Consider the following 17808-nt stretch of genomic DNA (forward strand, 5'->3'; position numbering starts at 1 on the left):
TTGCTCTCCCAGCAGATATCAGGGTGATTAAAGTCTCCCATGAGAACCAGGGCCTGCGATCTAGCAACTTCTGCTAGTTGCCAGAAGAAAGCCTCGTCCACCTCATCCCCCTGGTCTGGTGGTCTATAGCAGACTCCAACCACGACATCACCCTTGTTGCTCCCACTTCTCAACTTTATCCAGAGACTCTCAGGTTTTTCTGCAGTATCATACCGGAGCTCTGAGCAGTCATACTCCTCTCTTACATACAGTGCAACTCCCCCACCTTTTCTGCCCTGCCTGTCCTTCCTGAACAGTTTATATCCATCCATGACAGTACTCCAGTCATGTGAGTTATCCCACCAAGTCTCTGTTATTCCAATCACATCATAGTTCCCTGACTGTGCCAGGACTTCCAGTTCTCCCTGCTTGTTTCCCAGGCTTCTTGCATTTGTGTATAGGCACTTAAGATAACTCAATGATCGTCCCTCTTTCTCAGCATGAGACAGGAGTCCTCCCCTCTTGCGCTCTCCTGCTTGTGCTTCCTCCCAGGATCCCATTTCCCCACTTACCTCAGGGCTTTGGTCTCCTTCCCCCGGTGAACCTAGTTTAAAGCCCTCCTCACTAGGTTAGCCAGCCTGCTGGCGAAGATGCTCTTCCCTCTCTTCGTTAGGTGGAGCCCGTCTCTGCCTAGCACTCCTTCTTCTTGGAACACCATCCCATGGTCGAAGAATCCAAAGCCTTCTCTCCGACACCACCTGCGTAGCCATTCGTTGACTTCCACGATTCGACGGTCTCTACCCCGGCCTTTTCCTTGCACAGGGAGGATGGACGAGAACACCACTTGTGCCTCAAACTCCTTTATCCTTCTTCCCAGAGCCACATAGTCTGCAGTGATCTGCTCAAAGTCATTCTTGGCAGTATCATTGGTGCCCACGTGGAGAAGCAGGAAGGGGTAGCGATCCGAGGGCTTGATGAGTCTCGGCAGTCTCTCCGTCACATCGTGTATCCTAGCTCCTGGCAAGCAGCAGACCTCTCGGTTTTCCCGGTCGGGGCGGCAGATAGATGACTCAGTCCCCCTGAGGAGGGAGTCCCCGACCACCACCACCCTCCTCCTCCTCTTGGGAGTGGTGGTCGTGGAACCCCCATCCCTAGGACAGTGCATCTTTTGCCTTCCAATCGGTGGAGTCTCCTTCTGCTCCCTTCCCTCAGATGGGCCATCTAGTCCACTCTCCGCATTAGCACCTGTAGAGAGAACATGGAAACGATTGCTCACCTGTATCTCCATTGCTGGTGCATGGACGCTCCTCTTTCTTCTTCTGGAGGTCACATGCTGCCAAACCTCCTCACAATCCTTCTGTCCCTGCTGCGCCTGCTCTGAATCTTCAGAACATTGTGGCCGTAGAAGCATCTCCTGACGTCTGTCCAGGAAATCTTCATTTTCCCTTATGCAACGCAGAGTCGATACTTGTTTCTCCAGCCCTCGAACCTTCTCCTCCAGTATGGAGACCAGCTTGCCCTTCGTACAGACAAAGTCACTTCTGTCCTGTGGAAGAAAGACAAACATGGCACAACCTGTGCAGGTTACAACAGCTGATCGCTCACCTTCCATATCACCGTCCTCTTAAGAGCTTCCTCAACTGCTGCAGGAACTACTCAGAGAAACCTGCAGATGAAAGCCTCAGTGCGCTCTCCCCACGCGAACTCCCAGGCAAACTCCCGCTGTTAGCCTCTGCTGTTCGCCGCTCAGCTGGTTCGCTGCTGACTGCCCTTATATACCAGTCAGGCCCACTCAAGGCCCACCAACACAGCCCCCCTAATGCAGCACTTAGCGTACCTCCTCTTGGACAGCTCCCAGGCAAACTCCTGCTGTTAGCCTCTGCTGTTCGCCGCTCAGCTGGTTCGCTGCTGACTGCCCTTATATACCAGTCAGGCCCACTCAAGGCCCACCAACACAGCCCCCCTAATGCAGCACTTAGCGTACCTCCTCTTGGACAGCTCCCAGGCAAACTCCTGCTGTTAGCCTCTGCTGTTTCTTCTTCGAGTGATTGCTCCTGTGTATTCCACAGTAGGTGACTCCACACTATACCTGATGGAGGTGGGTAGGAGTTCACAGAGTCGGCAAGAAGGAACTGAGGGTGGCCGGTGCACGGGGGCCGCCGCCCGCATGCATCCGTGTTGTACTTAAAGTACTGCACAGGATCTTTTCAGGGGGAATAAGGCAAAATGTTGTACTTAAAGTACTGCACAGGATCTTTTCAGGGGGAATAAGGCAAAACGCCACATTTATTAGTAATACATGTATTCATTAACACTGTATCATATGCATATAATATATTACACTTACACTCACACACACACACACACAAACACACTCCGTCTTGTTACCAATTAGTTGCTCCCCTTAACTTCACTGGCCAGGCGAGTTAGATGGGGGAGGGGGTGGAGCCGGGCTTCTGCCGATCCGGATTGATGCTCCCATGTTGACAAGACGAGACCCGGGGTCCTCTGCAAGACACCTCACTTTTATAGCAGCTTTTCTCTTATGCAAATTTATACCAGATTCAAACTCTGTGTCTGTGTCCATTGGTCCTTTGTGCTGCTTCCTTCTGGGTGTTGTCCCAATGCTGCAAAGAGGGTGTTTCCAAAAGAAGGTGCTTGCTTCTAACCCCCGAGGCCGTCAGTATGTCTGCTTGTCTTTAATGAGCCCACTTGACACGTTTTATTGTCCTTGGATCTGGCTCCCAGCCCCTCTCCAACAGTTGAGGCTGTCTGGAGGTCCTGCCTTCCATGCCTTGCTCATCCACACCTCATTTATTCAACAGGGCAATTGATTAAGAGTGGGGGGGGGGGAGGGGAGCTCTTGTTCTACTGCTAGCAAAAAGAAAATTTTCTTCTATCTTATTTTATCCTTAGGGGCTATAATATGATACCAAGGGCAATGCAAAGTTTCTAAATGAGGCTTTGATACAAAGTCCCATGAAAACAGAGGTCACACGTGGGTAGACCCACCACAAGGTTATACGAAGAGGCACAATGTAAAGTTATATGAAAATTATCAGAGATTGATCTACATTGTCCCCCTTTTGACCTCTCAAGAACAATTTTTGAGTGGTCACCATATAAATCTTTTGTATTTGTTGCAAACAAACCAAACAATTATAACCAGGTGACTATAACTAAAACCATTACAATTGACCGAACACCAGATATAACATAAACACAAATGCAAACAATTATAATTATAATAATTGGAAATACAACAAAACCATTACCATTACAAAAATTGGGTACATTGACAAACAAAATGAGGCCCAAGTTTGATGCTGCAATAGCCATCAAACAATAAAAGTCACTGAGGTCAGGACCTTCTTAAGCACACACAACAAATAAGATTTTGTAGGAGTACCACAGTTGTTATGCAAGGTTAAGCTGATTTGGACTTAAACTAACATTTAGTTGCTAAAATATTGTAGAATTCCCTATTTTTAACAGTTGTTTTCAGAGGTTTCTGGGGACCTGAAAGATGGGGCCATACAATTATGGGCCAAGGTCTTACAGGTTATGGGGGCCCAAGAACTACCCTTCAGGGCTTGGGGAAATAGAACCAGAGTGCATAGAGGAAAGTGTGGAATTAATAATAATACAAGCAAATATAACTAACAATACAAATGTATCAAGAACAAAAATCAACAGCAAAATGATTATTAGAGAACCTGACAAAACAAAACAACCCTGATGCATTGGGGACCAAAGTCTCTTGGAGACAAGTGGTGATTGATAAGTTGGATGGAGATGGGGGAAGTAGAGAGAGGAAAAGACATTTGCCCTGTCTAGTGTAGTATTTCCTCTTTTTCTAGACCCAATGCTAGCACAGGACACCACTAGAGACAGACACAGAACATGCAACACAGAACACTGAACACAGACTTTGTCATGACACTATAACCATGGTATTTTATAACTCTTCAGCTGGTACCAGCTTTTCTGATGTTCTGGTTCAGATCCTGAAAGATAGAAGCTTGGAAACAAATTAGCACAGTGCTTTCACCCTGGCAGAACCTGCTTGGTCTCTGCCACAGTGTGTTTGGTACTTGGGGCTGCACAAATGCTAATTAAATGGTGCATTTTTTGTGAGTGTAAATCCTCCCTTTCTCTCAGTAAAAGGGGTTAACACTCCATCTAGAAAAAAAATTTCAGTTTTAAAATCTCCAGCCATTTTGCCATGGCCTGGAGATCTGAGGCAGAAGCAGGCACTGTGGTTAACTGTTTTAATGGCATTTTGGCCCTGGGAGGAGGAATTTACCCAAATATTCCAAATATCCCCCTTCCCAATCTCCAGAGGGGTCCCAAAGGTCTGCCCCCTTCTGGGGTTTTAAATGTTTCTTCTCCTGATGTTACTGCTGCTGTAAGATTTGAGAGTGCTGTTTTAACTCTCTGTACCCAACCTGTTTTTCAGTTTCTCTATCTGTTGCTTGCCTGGGCCCGATCCTGCTTTTTTCAATAAACAGTTCCTTTCCATGGGCACAAGCCTTGTTCCACTACCAATTTAGCAAGGAGGGTGGGCTTTTCAACTAGCCCCCACCCTTCCTGGTCCCATTCCTTAAACATTTTCTTCAAAATTGTGAAATTACCAGAATATTACTTACAAAAAAACAAACAAACATAAACCACACTACACTGCCCAAACTCCTATATCCTTCAGAGTTTGGTTTAACAGAACAAGATCTGTATCTTATATTTTTAACCCACTCTGGGCCAGAGGGAGAGACGCTAAGCTTCCCTCTGTATTACTCGGTCTGCTACCACCGAGGGTTCATACACCAATTATACAAATCCTTCCCCGGATTAGATCCTTCCCCGGATCAGAGTGAGAAACACTAAGTTCTCCTCTTTAGCTCAGTCTTGCTACGGCTGAGGGTGTATGTACCTCTATAACACAATTTAAACCTAAACTCCTATATCCTTCAGAGTTTGGTTAATCCTTCCCCGGATCAGAGTGAGAAACACTAAGTTCTCCTCTTTAGCTCAGTCTTGAACACAATTTAAACCTAAACTCCTATATCCTTCAGAGTTTGGTTAATTAACTGAAAGTTTACGCTTTTTTTCCTCTAGTGCCAGTCTTGCTAAAGCTGGCGGTGTGCACACCAGTTTTATAATAACTGTGGATTTTATGCTTGCGGGATCCCCTTTTCGCATTCTCCACCAAAATGTTGTACTTAAAGTACTGCCCAGGATCTTTTCAGGGGGAATAAGGCAAAACGCCACATTTATTAGCAATACATGTATTCATTAACACTGTATTATATGCATATAATATATTACACTTACACTCACACACACACACAAACACACTCCATCTTGTTGTTACCAATTAGTTGCTCCCCTTAACTTCACTGGCCAGGTGAGTTAGATGGGGGAGGGGGTGGAGCCGGGCTTCTGCCGATCCGGATCGATGCTCCCATGTTGACAAGACGAGACCCGGGGTCCTCTGCAAGACACCTCACTTTTATAGCAGCTTTTCTCTTATGCAAATTTATACCAGATTCAAACTCTGTGTCTGTGTCCATTGGTCCTTTGTGCTGCTTCCTTCTGGGTGTTGTCCCAATGCTGCAAAGAGGGTGTTTCCAAAAGAAGGTGCTTGCTTCTAACCCCCGAGGCCGTCAGTATGTCTGCTTGTCTTTAATGAGCCCACTTGACACGTTTTATTGTCCTTGGGTCTGGCTCCCAGCCCCTCTCCAACAGTTGAGGCTGTCTGGAGGTGCTGCCTTTCATGCCTTGCTCATCCACACCTCATTCATTCAACAGGGCAATTGATTAAGAGTGGGGGGGGGAGCTCTTGTTCTACTGCTAGCAAAAAGAAAATTTTCTTCTATCTTATTCTATCCTTAGGGGCTATGATATGATACCAAGGGCAATGCAAAGTTTCTAAATGAGGCTTTGATACAAAGTCCCATGAAGACAGAGGTCACACGTGGGTAGACCCACCACAAGGTTATACGAAGAGGCACAATGTAAAGTTATATGAAAATTATCAGAGATTTATCTACATCCGCTGCAGCCTGCAGGAGCCCCGGGGGGGGAGGTCAGGCGTGCAGCTGCTCCCCGCTAGCAGCGCCGCCGCCTTTGCAGGGCTGCTGCCCCCCTGTGCCACGCCGGCTCCCCCATGGCTGGGGCTCGCTGCAGCCGCAAGCCAACGCTCTGGCTCTCTGGTGCCTCCGGAAGGCGGCTCCTCCCTGCCGAGCTGCTGCAGTGGCCCAAGCCCGGCAAAGCCAGTGAGTGGACTCGGGGCGGAGGCCGCCGGGGTGAGGTGGGGATGGCTCGCGGGGGGGCTGTGCACCCTCCAGGAGAGTTCAGGGGGCGGGGAGCGGGGAACCTGGTCTGGGGAGCAGCCCCTGGGCACGGCTGGCCCCTGGGCTCTATAAAGGCTCGGTGGGATTTGCCCCTCAATTAATCGATGTGCGGGGGTGGGGGGGGCGCAAGGTGGAAGTTTCGCCTAGGGCGCAAAATATCCTTGCACTGGCCCTGGGTAGGGGCAGGCAAGCGGCCCGGGGCCAGGAGTTGGGGAGCAAGGCAGAGGTTAGGGGGCAGGGCAGGGCAGAGGCAGGGCTGGCCAGGGGACTTGGTGGCTGCTGGGTCTTGATGCAGCGCTGGGCTGGGCTGGGCTGGTGTCACCCGGGCGTTATCAGCACTGTTGGAGCACGTTACGCCTCCTGGAGAGCTGCACCTGCACGAGCGGCTCCGTTCGGGGGCTGGCTCAGTCTGCACCCGCCGGGCCGGGCGCCCCAGTGCCCCGAGGGCAGCACTTCGCCGGAACCACGGCCCAGGACAGCCTGGGGTGCCCGGGCAGGTGGTGTCACTCAGCGCCAGGGGAGGGGTTTGCAGTCATCCCCAGTATTGCCCTGGGGCGTTTGTGCTGAGTGGCTGCTGCTGAACCCGTAAAAATGGGCCCAGCGAGAGCAGGCTGGTGGCTGGAAGGCAGCAAGTGCAGCGAGAGCCCCGTCTGGGAGCCCGGCCTGGCTCTCCGCAGACGTGCGAGTCTCTCTCCTGGCCATGCCGGCTGCGGCTCGGGTAGCTGGTCTGTGGCTGCTCCAGAGCCCCTGGCGTGTCCCCCCATCCATCTCCCGCCTTCGCTCGCTGTGCGGCCAGGGTTAGCCTTCTGTTATCTGCCGTGCACGGTGCGGAGCGTCCAGGGGCGTGGCTGGGGTGCCTGCTCGGGTCTCTGTGCCTGGCAGCACGGGGCTGCTGCTGCTCCAGCTCCCATGGGGCTGAAGGGGCAGGTTAGGGGGCTGCACTCTCTGGCGGGGGGAGGAGGGGAACATGCAGCCCCGGGGGGGAGGGGCAAGCGCTGTGAGGCTCGGGGGCTGGAGGGGGGTGCAGCCCCGGGGGGGGAGTGGGACGAGCGCTGTGAGGCTCGGGGGCTGGGGGAGGGCACAGCCCCGGGGGGGAGGGAGACGAGCGCTGTGAGGCTCGGGGGCTGGAGGGGGGGCACAGCCCCGGGGGGAAGGGAGACGAGCGCTGTGAGGCTCGGGGACTGGAGGGGGGGCACAGCCCCGGGGGGGAGGGGGACGAGCGCTGTGAGGCTCGGGGGCTGGAGGGGGGGCACAGCCCCGGGGGGAAGGGAGACGAGCGCTGTGAGGCTCGGGGGCTGGAGGGGGGGCACAACCCCGGGGGGGAGGGAGACGAGCGCTGTGAGGCTCGGGGGCTGGGGGAGGGCGCAGCCCTGGGGGGAAGGGAGACGAGCGCTGTGAGGCTCGGGGCCTGGAGGGGGGGAGTGGGACGAGCGCTGTGAGGCTTAGGGGCCTGGAGGGGGGGCACAGCCCCGGGGGGGGAGGGGGACGAGGGCTGTGAGGCTTAGGGGATGGAGGGGGGTGCAGCCCCGGGGGGGAGTGGGACGAGCGCTGTGAGGCTCGGGGGCTGGTCAGGTGGACAGGAAGTGCAGCCCGTCTCTGTCTAGGGCCCTGTAATGTGCCCGTGATGTAGCGCCAGGGCTGAGGCTGACGTGGCGGATACGTCTGGACTGGCGGCAGCGGCTCGTGCCCAAACCCGTCTCCTTTGCTTTGCAGCGCGTACTGCGGCAGCCTGTGGCTGGCAGCCGTCTGTGTGATGTGCAAGGTGGCGGGGATTGTGGGTGACAGCGAGGTCCTACAGAAATACAGCGCCATCCGAAGGAAGGGCTCGGAGGCGTTTGAGCGGCTGCTGTGGAACGGTGCGTATGGCAGGGTGCCGGGGCCCGGCGGGAGGCGCTGCGCTGACCCGCCCTCGGCCTAGGGTGCGGGCCCCCGCTCTGGGACACGGGGTGTCTGCCTCGGGCAGCGAGTGACTCCCGCCCTCTGGGGCACCGTGTGGTGAACCCGTGGGGAGGGCGCAGTGTAAGAGGAGGGGCCGCCGGTGTCAAGAGGCGGGGGCGTGACTGTCTAGCTGACTCTCTCGTCCCCACTGCAGGGAAATACTACAACTACGACAGCAGCGGGGGTCCCTTCTCCAGCACCGTCATGTCTGACCAGTGCGCCGGGCAGTGGTTCCTCCGGGCCAGCGGCCTAGACCAGGGCGAGTTCCAGGTGAGCAAAGGTTTGTCGCCACCCAGGGTGGCAGGGGTGGATTGGGAAGGCAAATCTACACATGGCACAAGGATTAGGGGAGTGGCAAGTGATGAGGACAGGGCAGCCATGCAGGGCAATCTGGATTGCGTGGGAAGCTGGGCCCATTCAAACACAATGTGGCAAATGCAAAGTCGTATTGTCACACTGTCTGGGGGATGCACCTTACTCAGGGCAGAGTGCCAGAAATAGGGCGTAAAACCCCAGACTGGCGGTGAGCACTGTACTTAGATTTCACCAGCCAAGCAACAAGTGCAAAGCCCTGATGCCAAATCAAGGAGTCATAGAATCGTAGGGACTTTGAGAGGTCTCTAGTCCAGTCCCCTGCACTCAAGGCAGGACTAAGTAATATCTAGACCATCCCTGACAGGTGTTTGTCCAACCTGCTCTTCAAAATCCCCAATGATGGAGATTCCACAACCTCCCTAGGCAATTTATTTCAGTGCTTAACCACCCTGACAGGAAGTTTTTCCTAAAGTCCAACCTAAACCTCTCTTGCTGCAATTTAAGCCCATTGCTTCTTGTCCTGTCCTCAGAGGTTAAGAAGAACAATTTTTCTCCCTCCTCCTTGTAACAACCTTTTATGTGCTGAAAACTGTTATGTTCCCTCTCAGTCTTCTCATCTCCAGACTAAACAAACCCAATTTTTTCAATCTTCCCGCATAGGTCATGTTTTCTAGACCTTTAATCAGTTTTGTTCATAGAATCATAGAATCATAGAATATCAGAGTTGGAAGGGACCTCAAGAGGTCATCTAGTCCAACCCCCTGCTCAAAGCAGGACCAATTCCCAGCTAAATCATCCCAGCCAGGGCTTTGTCAAGCCGGGCCTTAAAAACCTCCAAGGAAGGAGACTCCACCACCTCCCTAGGTAACGCATTCCAGTGTTTCACCACCCTCCTAGTGAAATAGTTTTTCCTGATATCCAACCTGGACCTCCCCCACCGCAACTTGAGACCATTGCTCCTTGTTCTGTCATCTGCCACCACTGAGAACAGCCGAGCTCCATCCTCTTTGGAACCCCCCTTCAGGTAGTTGAAGGCTGCTATCAAATCCCCCCTCATTCTTCTCTTCTGGAGACTAAACAATCCCAGTTCTCTCAGCCTCTCCTCATAAGTCATGTGCTCCAGACCCCTAATCATTTTTGTTGCCCTCCGCTGGACTCTTTCCAATTTTTCCACATCCTTCTTGTAGTGTGGGGCCCAAAACTGGACACAGTATTCCAGATGAGGCCTCACCAATGTTGAATAAAGGGGAACGATCACGTTCCTCGATCTGCTGGCAATGCCCCTACTTATACAGCCCAAAATGCCGTTAGCCTTCTTGGCAACAAGAGCACACTGTTGACTCATATCCAGCTTCTCGTCCACTGTGACCCCTAGGTCCTTTTCAGCAGAACTGCTACCTAGCCATTCGGTCCCTAGTCTGTAGCAGTGCATGGGATTCTTCCGTCCTAAGTGCAGGACTCTGCACTTGTCCTTGTTGAACCTCATCATGTTTTTTTCTGCCCAATCCTCTAATTTGTCTAGGTCCCTCTGTATCCGATCCCTACCCTCTAGTGTATCTACCACGCCTCCTAGTTTAGTGTCATCTGCAAACTTGCTGAGAGTGCAGTCCACACCATCCTCCAGATCATTAATAAAGATATTAAACAAAACCGGCCCCAGGACCGACCCTTGGGGCACTCCACTTGAAACCGGCTGCCAACTAGACATGGAGCCATTGATCACTACCCGTTGAGCCCGACGATCTAGCCAGCTTCCTATCCACCTTACAGTCCATTCATCCAGCCCATACTTCTTTAACTTGGTGGCAAGAATACTGTGGGAGACAGTATCAAAAGCTTTGCTAAAGTCAAGAAATAACACATCCACTGCTTTCCCCTCATCCACAGAGCCAGTTATCTCATCATAGAAGGCAATTAGGTTAGTCAGGCACGACTTCCCCTTCGTGAATCCATGCTGGCTGTTCCTGATCACTTTCCTTTCCTCTAAATGTTTCATAATTGATTCCTTGAGGACCTGCTCCATAATTTTTCCAGGGACTGAGGTGAGGCTGACTGGCCTGTAGTTCCCCGGATCCTCCTTCTTCCCTTTTTTAAAGATGGGCACTACATTAGCCTTTTTCCAGTCATCTGGGACCTCCCCCGATCGCCATGAGTTTTCAAAAATAATGGCTAATGGCTCTGCAATCTCACCCGCCAACTCCTTTAGCACCCTCGGATGCAGCGCATCCGGCCCCATGGACTTGTGCACGTCCAGTTTTTCTAAATAGTCCCGAACCACTTCTTTCTCCACAGAGGGCTGGTCACCTTCTCCCCATGCTGTACTGCCCAGTGCAGCAATCTGGGAGCTGACCTTGTGCGTGAAGACAGAGGCAAAAAAATCATTGAGTACATTAGCTTTTTCCACATCCTCGGTCACTAGGTTGCCTCCCTCATTCAGTAAGGGGCCCACACTTTCCTTGATTTTCTTCTTGTTGCTAACATACCTGAAGAAACCCTTCTTGTTACTCTTAACATCTCTTGCTAACTGCAACTCCAAGTGTGATTTGGCCTTCCTGATTTCACTCCTGCACGCCTGAGCAATATTTTTATACTCCTCCCTGGTCATTTGTCCAATCTTCCACTTCTTATAAGCCTCTTTTTTGCGTTTAAGATCAGCAAGGATTTCACTGTTTAGCCAAGTTGTTGCTCTTCTCTGGACTTTCTCCAATTTGTTCACATCTTTCCTGCAATGCGGTGTCCAGAACTGGACACAATACTCCGGTTGAGGCCTAACCAGCGCAGAGTAGAGCAGAAGAATGACTTCTCGTGTCTTGCTTACAACACTCCTGCTAATACATCCCAGAATCATGTTCGCTTTTTTTGCAACATTGTTACACTGTTGACTCATATTTAGCTTGTGATCCACTATGACCCCTAGATCCCTTTCTGCCGTACTCCTTCCTAGGCAGTCAGTTCCCACTTTGTACGTGTGCAACTGATTGTTCCTTCCTAAGTGCAGTACTTTGCATTTGTCCTTATTGAATTTCATCCTATTTACTTCAGACCATTTCTCCAGTTTGTCCGGATCATTTTGAATTTTAATCCTATCCTCCAAAGCACTTGCAACCCCTCCCAGCTCATGTTCAGTTGCTCGTCCACTATGAGCCCTAAATCCCTGCAGAATCTCTGCTTTCCAGGTTAGTCTCCCAGGCTCTAGGTCTGGCCTGAATTCCTTGTTCCTAGATGTGTGTGAGACACCAGTAAGCCAAGGCCGCAGCATCAGCTGAGAACTGACAAAGCCCTAGCTGGAAGCCAGAGCATGGACTGGTAACGGGTTAAAAGGCAGGAAACAAAGGGTAGGAATAAATGATCAGTCCAGATTAGAGCAACAAACATGATTCAAGGTCTAGAAAACATGACCTATGAGGAAAGGTTAAACAAACCCAATTTTTTTACCCTGAAGAAGAGAAGGCCAGGGGGGAGACATAACATTTTTCAAGTACATATAGGGTTGTTACAAGGAGGAGGGTTAAAATTTGTTCTCCTGAACCTCTGAGGTTGGGACAAGAAGCAGCAAGGGAGGTCTAGGTTGGACATTAGGAAAAAGTTCCTAACTGTCAGGGTGGTTAAGCACTAGAATAAATTGCCTAGGGAGGTTGTGGAATCTCCATCATGGGGGATTTTTAAGAGCAGGTTGACAAACACCTGTCAGGGATGGTCTAGATCAGTGGTCACCAACCAGTCGGTCGCCATCACCGGCAGCACAGTGGGGCTGCCGTTAAGACAGGCTCCCTGCCTGCCCTAGCCCCACACCGCTCCCAGAAGTGTCTAGCGCGGCCCCGGGGGTGGAGGGGCAGAAGTATCCCTCCGCGCGCTACTCCTGCCTGCAAGCACCGCCCCTGCAGTTCCCATTGGCTGGGAATGGGGACTGTGGCCAATGGGAGCTGCGGGGGCAGTGCCTGCAGAGAGGGGCAGCGCGCGGAGCCACCCACCCCCCACAGGGGCAAGTTGGCCCCTTCTGGGAGCGGCGTGAGGCCGGGGTAGGCAGGGAGACGGCCTTAGCAGCAGCCCCGCTGCACCGCCGACCCGGAGCCGCCGGAGATAAGTGCTGCCTTGTGGTAAGCTGCACCCCAACCCCAGCCTCTACCCTCTCCTGGAGCTAGTACCCCATAACCCTCCTGCACCCCGAACCCCACCCCTGATCTCCTCCCAGAGCCAGAACCCCACCCCCTCCTGCACCCCAACCCCCAGCCCCAGCCCAGAGCCCCCTCCTGCACCCCGAACCCCACCCCTGATCTCCTCCAGAGTCAGAACCCCCACCCCCTCTGCACCCCAACCCCAGCCTCTACCCTCTCCTGAGCTAGTACCCCATAACCCTCCTGCACCCCGAACCCCACCCCTGATCTCCTCCCAGTTTCAGAACCCCCACCCCCTCCTGCACCCCAACCCCCAGCCTCTACCCTCTCCTGGAGCTAGTACCCCATAACCCTCCTGCACCCCGAACCCCACCCCTGATCTCCTCCCAGTTTCAGAACCCCCACCCCCTCCTGCACCCCAACCCCCAGCCTCTACCCTCTCCTGGAGCTAGTATCCCATAACCCTCCTGCACCCCGAACCCCACCCCTGATCTCCTCCCAGAGCCAGAACCCCCACCCCCTCCTGCACCCCAACACTCTGCCCCAGCCCAGAGCCCCCTCCTGCACCCCGAACCCCACCCCTGATCTCCTCCAGAGTCAGAACCCCCACCCCCTCCTGCACCCCAACCCCAGCCTCTACCCTCTCCTGGAGCTAGTACCGCATAACCCTCCTGCACCCCGAACCCCACCCCTGATCTCCTCCCAGAGTCAGAACCCCCACCCCCTCCTGCACCCCAACCCCCAGCCTCTACCCTCTCCTGGAGCTAGTACCCCATAACCCTCCTGCACCCCGAACCCCACCCCTGATCTCCTCCCAGAGCCAGAACCCCCACCCCCTCCTGCACCCCAACACTCTGCCCCAGCCCAGAGCCCCCTCCTGCACCCCGAACCCCACCCCTGATCTCCTCCCAGAGAGAACCCCCACCCCCTCCTGCACCCCGAACCCCACCCCTGATCTCCTCCCAGAGTCAGAACCCCCACCCCCTCCTGCACCCCGAACCCCACCCCTGATCTCCTCCCAGAGTCAGAACCCCCACCCCCTCCTGCACCCCAACCCCCAGCCTCTACCCTCTCCTGGAGCTAGAACCCCATAACCCTCCTGCACCCCGAACCCCACCCCTGATCTCCTCCCAGAGTCAGAGCCTCCACCCCCTCCTGCACCCCGAACCCCACCCCTGATCTCCTCCCAGAGTCAGAACCCCCACCCCCTCCTGCACCCCAACCACCAGCCTCTCCCCTCTCCTGGAGCTAGTACCCCATAACCCTCCTGCACCCCGAACCCCACCCCTGATCTCCTCCCAGAGCCAGAACCCCCACCCCCTCCTGCACCCTAACCCCCAGCCTCTACCCTCTCCTGGAGCTAGTACCCCATAACCCTCCTGCACCCCGAACCCCACCCCTGATCTCCTCCCAGTTTCAGAACCCCCACCCCCTCCTGCACCCCGAACCCCACCCCTGATCTCCTCCCAGAGTCAGAACCCCCGCCCCCTCCTGCACCCCAACACTCTGCCCCAGCCCAGAGCCCCCTCCTGCAACCAAACTCTCTCCAAGAGCTTGCACACCTCACCTCCTCCTGCACCCCACCCCTCTGCCCCAGGCTCAGTCTGGAGCCCCCTCCCACACTGCGAACCCCTCAGCCCCAGCCCAGAGCCCGCACCCCCTCCCAAACCCCAACCCCTGCCCCAGCCCGGTGAAAGTGAGTGAGGGTGGGGGAGAGTGAGTGACGGGGGTGGGGGGGATGGAGTGAGTGGGGCAGGGCTTTGGGGAAGGGGCAGGGTCTTGGGGAAGGGCCAGGATAGATCCTGGGTTGCACTTAAATTCAGAAAGTGAACTTGGGCATACAAAGGCTGGAGACCACTGGTCTAGATAATACTTCGTCTTGCCATGAGTGCCGGGGACTGGACGAGAGACCCCTCGAGGCCCCTCCCAGTCCCACGATGCTCTGAGTTGCTCCTGCACTGCTGTGGCACACAAGGCTAATGTGATGTGTACACGGGGCAGCAGGGAGGCGCTTTTACCGCTGCGCAGCGCACTGGTGCGACTGACACTGGATCCCGCAGGCACTGGCTGGGAAAAGGTGTTGAACAACTGGAGAGGGTGGGGGGAAACCACCCCGATGGTGTGAGGGCGGGGGAGTGTCTGATGGAGAGAGGCTGAACGCACTCAGATTGAGCGGGGACTTGCCGGTGGTGTACAAGGTCAGCCTGGGGAGACGATCCTGGGCACTGCCAGGCTCTGTAATCCAGCAGGGACAGGCAGGACAAGAACCCCTGGCTAGGAGCTGAAGCCAGAGAGTTTGCGCAGCCCGGGGTGGCGGCGTGGGTAAGGCTGCCGGTGGGGGGTGGAGTCTCACCCCCCCAGTTCAGCCAGCTGCAGAATGGGAACCTGACCCGGCAGAGGCAGCAGGCGTGGGGCTGGCACCTGGCTCTGCAACCGGCACCGGAGCCGCTGACTCGGGACGCTGGCGCAGACTCGCAGTGGCAGTGGTGGGTTCGCCGCCTCGGGGTCCTGCCATCCAGCCTGTTGCCTTTTCGCTCGGCGTTTGGCTGGGCTCAGACCAGGGGTCTCTGCTGTACAGGAGGCAGATGATGTACTGGCCCTATCTGCCGCCGCTGTCTCCGAGTGCAGGACCGGCCTCTGGGCCCTGGGTTCAGGGTGGGGCCCTGTGGGGCCGAGAGGCCTGAGGGTGTGTCTCTCCGCAGGTTTTCCCCAGGAGCCATGTTGTCAGCGCGCTGAAGACGATCTTTGAGCTGAACGTCATGGGCTTTGGCAATGGGACGATGGGAGCCGTGAACGGCATGAGGCCCGATGGGAGCCTGGACACTTCCAGCGTGCAGTCCAGCGAGGCCTGGGTTGGGGTCGTGTACGCTCTGGCTGCCACCATGATCCAGGAGGTGGGTGTGGTGCGGTGCCCTCGGCACGAGCAGGCAGTGCCAGGGGACGGGCCTGACTCTCTTCTCCCTCTGCTGCAGGGCCTGGTGCAGGAGGGCTTCCACACAGCGGAGGGCTGCTACCGGACCGTGTGGGAGCGGCTGGGCATGGCCTTCCAGACGCCAGAGGCCTATTGCCAAAGGAAGCTCTTCCGCTCTCTGGCCTACATGCGCCCCCTCAGCATCTGGAGCATGCAGCTGGCCCTGGAGAGCAGAGCCGGCCAGGCCCCTGCCGCCGCAGCGCCGCGCCCGGTGCAGGAGAACTCCCTCCAGCCGTGAGGGAAGGAACCTGGGCGCATGAGCCAGAGGGAGCCGCTGGGCCCCCGCTGCAGGCCAGGGACTGTGTGGAGGCCGCTTGCCCTTTTTAAAACCTGATTTTAATTGCTGTATCTTCCCTCCTCTCTGCACCTAGCCTGTGCCTCCCCCCAACGCGCGCCCCCCCATGCTCCACAGCCTGGCTGACCCCTCAGCCCTGGGCCCCCAGCCACCTGAGCGGGGAGAGCAGCCCAGAGAGAATGAGAAGGGAGGAGTGGCGGGGGGGGCTGTGCCCAGGGTCCTTTCCCTCCCCCATGGCTCCGGGGCTTGGCCGTGCACGGGCAAGTCCCCGCGGGAGGTGGGGTATCCCTATGGCCAACAGGTCTCACAGCCTCCCCCCCCTCCTGTCCTGCCTGCGGCCCCACCCAGACCCACATGGCCAGGAGCCGCAGAGGGCATGGAGGGGGGAGCACGTGTGGTGCGCACCGTGCCGGCACTTAGCTGGCACTGTTGCGGAGGGCGTGTGCACAGGCTGCCGGGTGCAGATTTCCCCTGCCCTTGCTGGCTGAGCTGCCCACCCGACACGGGGCGTTTTGTCACCACCTGTACTCGCTGCACCCGCGTGTGGGGCGTGGCGGAGCAGCATGCGCTGCCGGGCACAGACGGGCCGTGGGTGAGGGCCTGGTACGTGCTGAGCCCTCACTGCAGGGAGAACCACCCGGGACAGAAGCTTGGCAGGGGTCCCCCCGCTCTCCCCTTTCAGCAGCACGGCCCGCAGGGGAGCCGAAGACGTGGGCACTGCTGTGAGTGAGGGTGCCATTGCCCCTCCCTGGCCCAAGGGGCTGCCCAGCTGGGCTGGGTCCCTTCAGGGTGCCTGCTCCAGGCAGGGGCCACTGTGGTAACCCGTGGCAAGGCCAGTTTCCCAGCATGATCCAGCCCTGGCCCGGGGCCCGCTGCCTGGCCTCTGACAATCCTCATCCCAAACTCTTGGACGGGCGCTGTCTGTCCCCGGCCCTGCATGGCCACTGCACACGATCACAGCTGGCCCTGGGCCATGGGGCTCAGGGGAGCTGTTTTTAAATGCTGAATAATTTTAATTTAAAATCATCATAATAAAATATCATCTGCCTGTGGGCCTGTCCCTCTGCCTGGGCCTGTCCCCCTCCGGCCCCACCCATGGGCCTGTCCCTCTGCCTGGGGCTGTCCCCCCTCCGGCCCCACCCATGGGCCCGTCCCTCTGCCTGGGCCTGTCCCCCCTGCGGCCCCACCCGGGGGCCTGTCCCTCTGCCTGGGGCTGTCCCCCCTCCGGCCCCATCCATGGGCCTGTCCCTCTGCCTGGGCCTGTCCCCCCTCCGGCCCCGCCCGGGGGCCTGTCCCTCCGCCTGGGGCTGTCCCCCGTCCGGCCCCACCCGGGGGCCCGTCCCTCCGCCTGGGGCTGTCCCCCCTGCGGTCCCGCCCGGGGGCCCGTCCCTCCGCCTGGGGCTGTCCCCCCTCCGGCCCCGCCCGGGGGCCCGTCCCTCCGCCTGGGGCTGTCCCCCCTCCGGCCCCGCCCATGGGCCTGTCCCTCTGCCTGGGGCTGTCCCCCTCCCGCCCCCGCCCGGGGGCCCGTCCCTCCGCCTGGGGCTGTCCCCCCTGCGGCCCCGCCCGGGGGCCTGTCCCTCTGCCTGGGGCTGTCCCCCTCCCGCCCCCGCCCGGGGGCCCGTCCCTCCGCCTGGGGCTGTCCCCCCTCCCGCCCCGCCCGGGGGCCCGTCCCTCTGCCTGGGGCTGTCCCCCCTCCCGCCCCGCCCGGGGGCCCGTCCCTCTGCCTGGGCCTGTCCCCCCTCCCGCCCCGCCCGGGGGCCCGTCCCTCTGCCTGGGGCTGTCCCCCCTCCGGCCCCGCCCATGGGCCCGTCCCTCTGCCTGGGCCTGTCCCCCCTCCCGCCC

General features: G+C 56.7%; 1 protein-coding gene across 2 annotated transcripts in view; it reads left to right on the top strand.

The window, feature by feature from the left end:
* GBA2 (glucosylceramidase beta 2) overlaps nt 1–17018 on the top strand; it is a 66982-nt gene extending 49964 nt beyond the window's left edge. For both annotated transcript variants that reach the window (XM_065598551.1, XM_065598552.1), the window contains exons 14-17: nt 8046–8188; nt 8425–8540; nt 15403–15594; nt 15673–17018. In XM_065598551.1, coding sequence (XP_065454623.1) covers nt 8046–8188; nt 8425–8540; nt 15403–15594; nt 15673–15909 — 688 coding nt within the window. In that variant the 3' untranslated portion in view covers nt 15910–17018. The remainder of the gene's footprint in view (nt 1–8045; nt 8189–8424; nt 8541–15402; nt 15595–15672) is intronic.
* The last annotated feature ends 790 nt before the right edge of the window (nt 17019–17808 follow it).

The sequence above is a fragment of the Chrysemys picta genome, chromosome 6 (assembly GCF_011386835.1).
Source record: "Chrysemys picta bellii isolate R12L10 chromosome 6, ASM1138683v2, whole genome shotgun sequence".
Lineage (NCBI taxonomy): Eukaryota > Metazoa > Chordata > Testudines > Emydidae > Chrysemys > Chrysemys picta.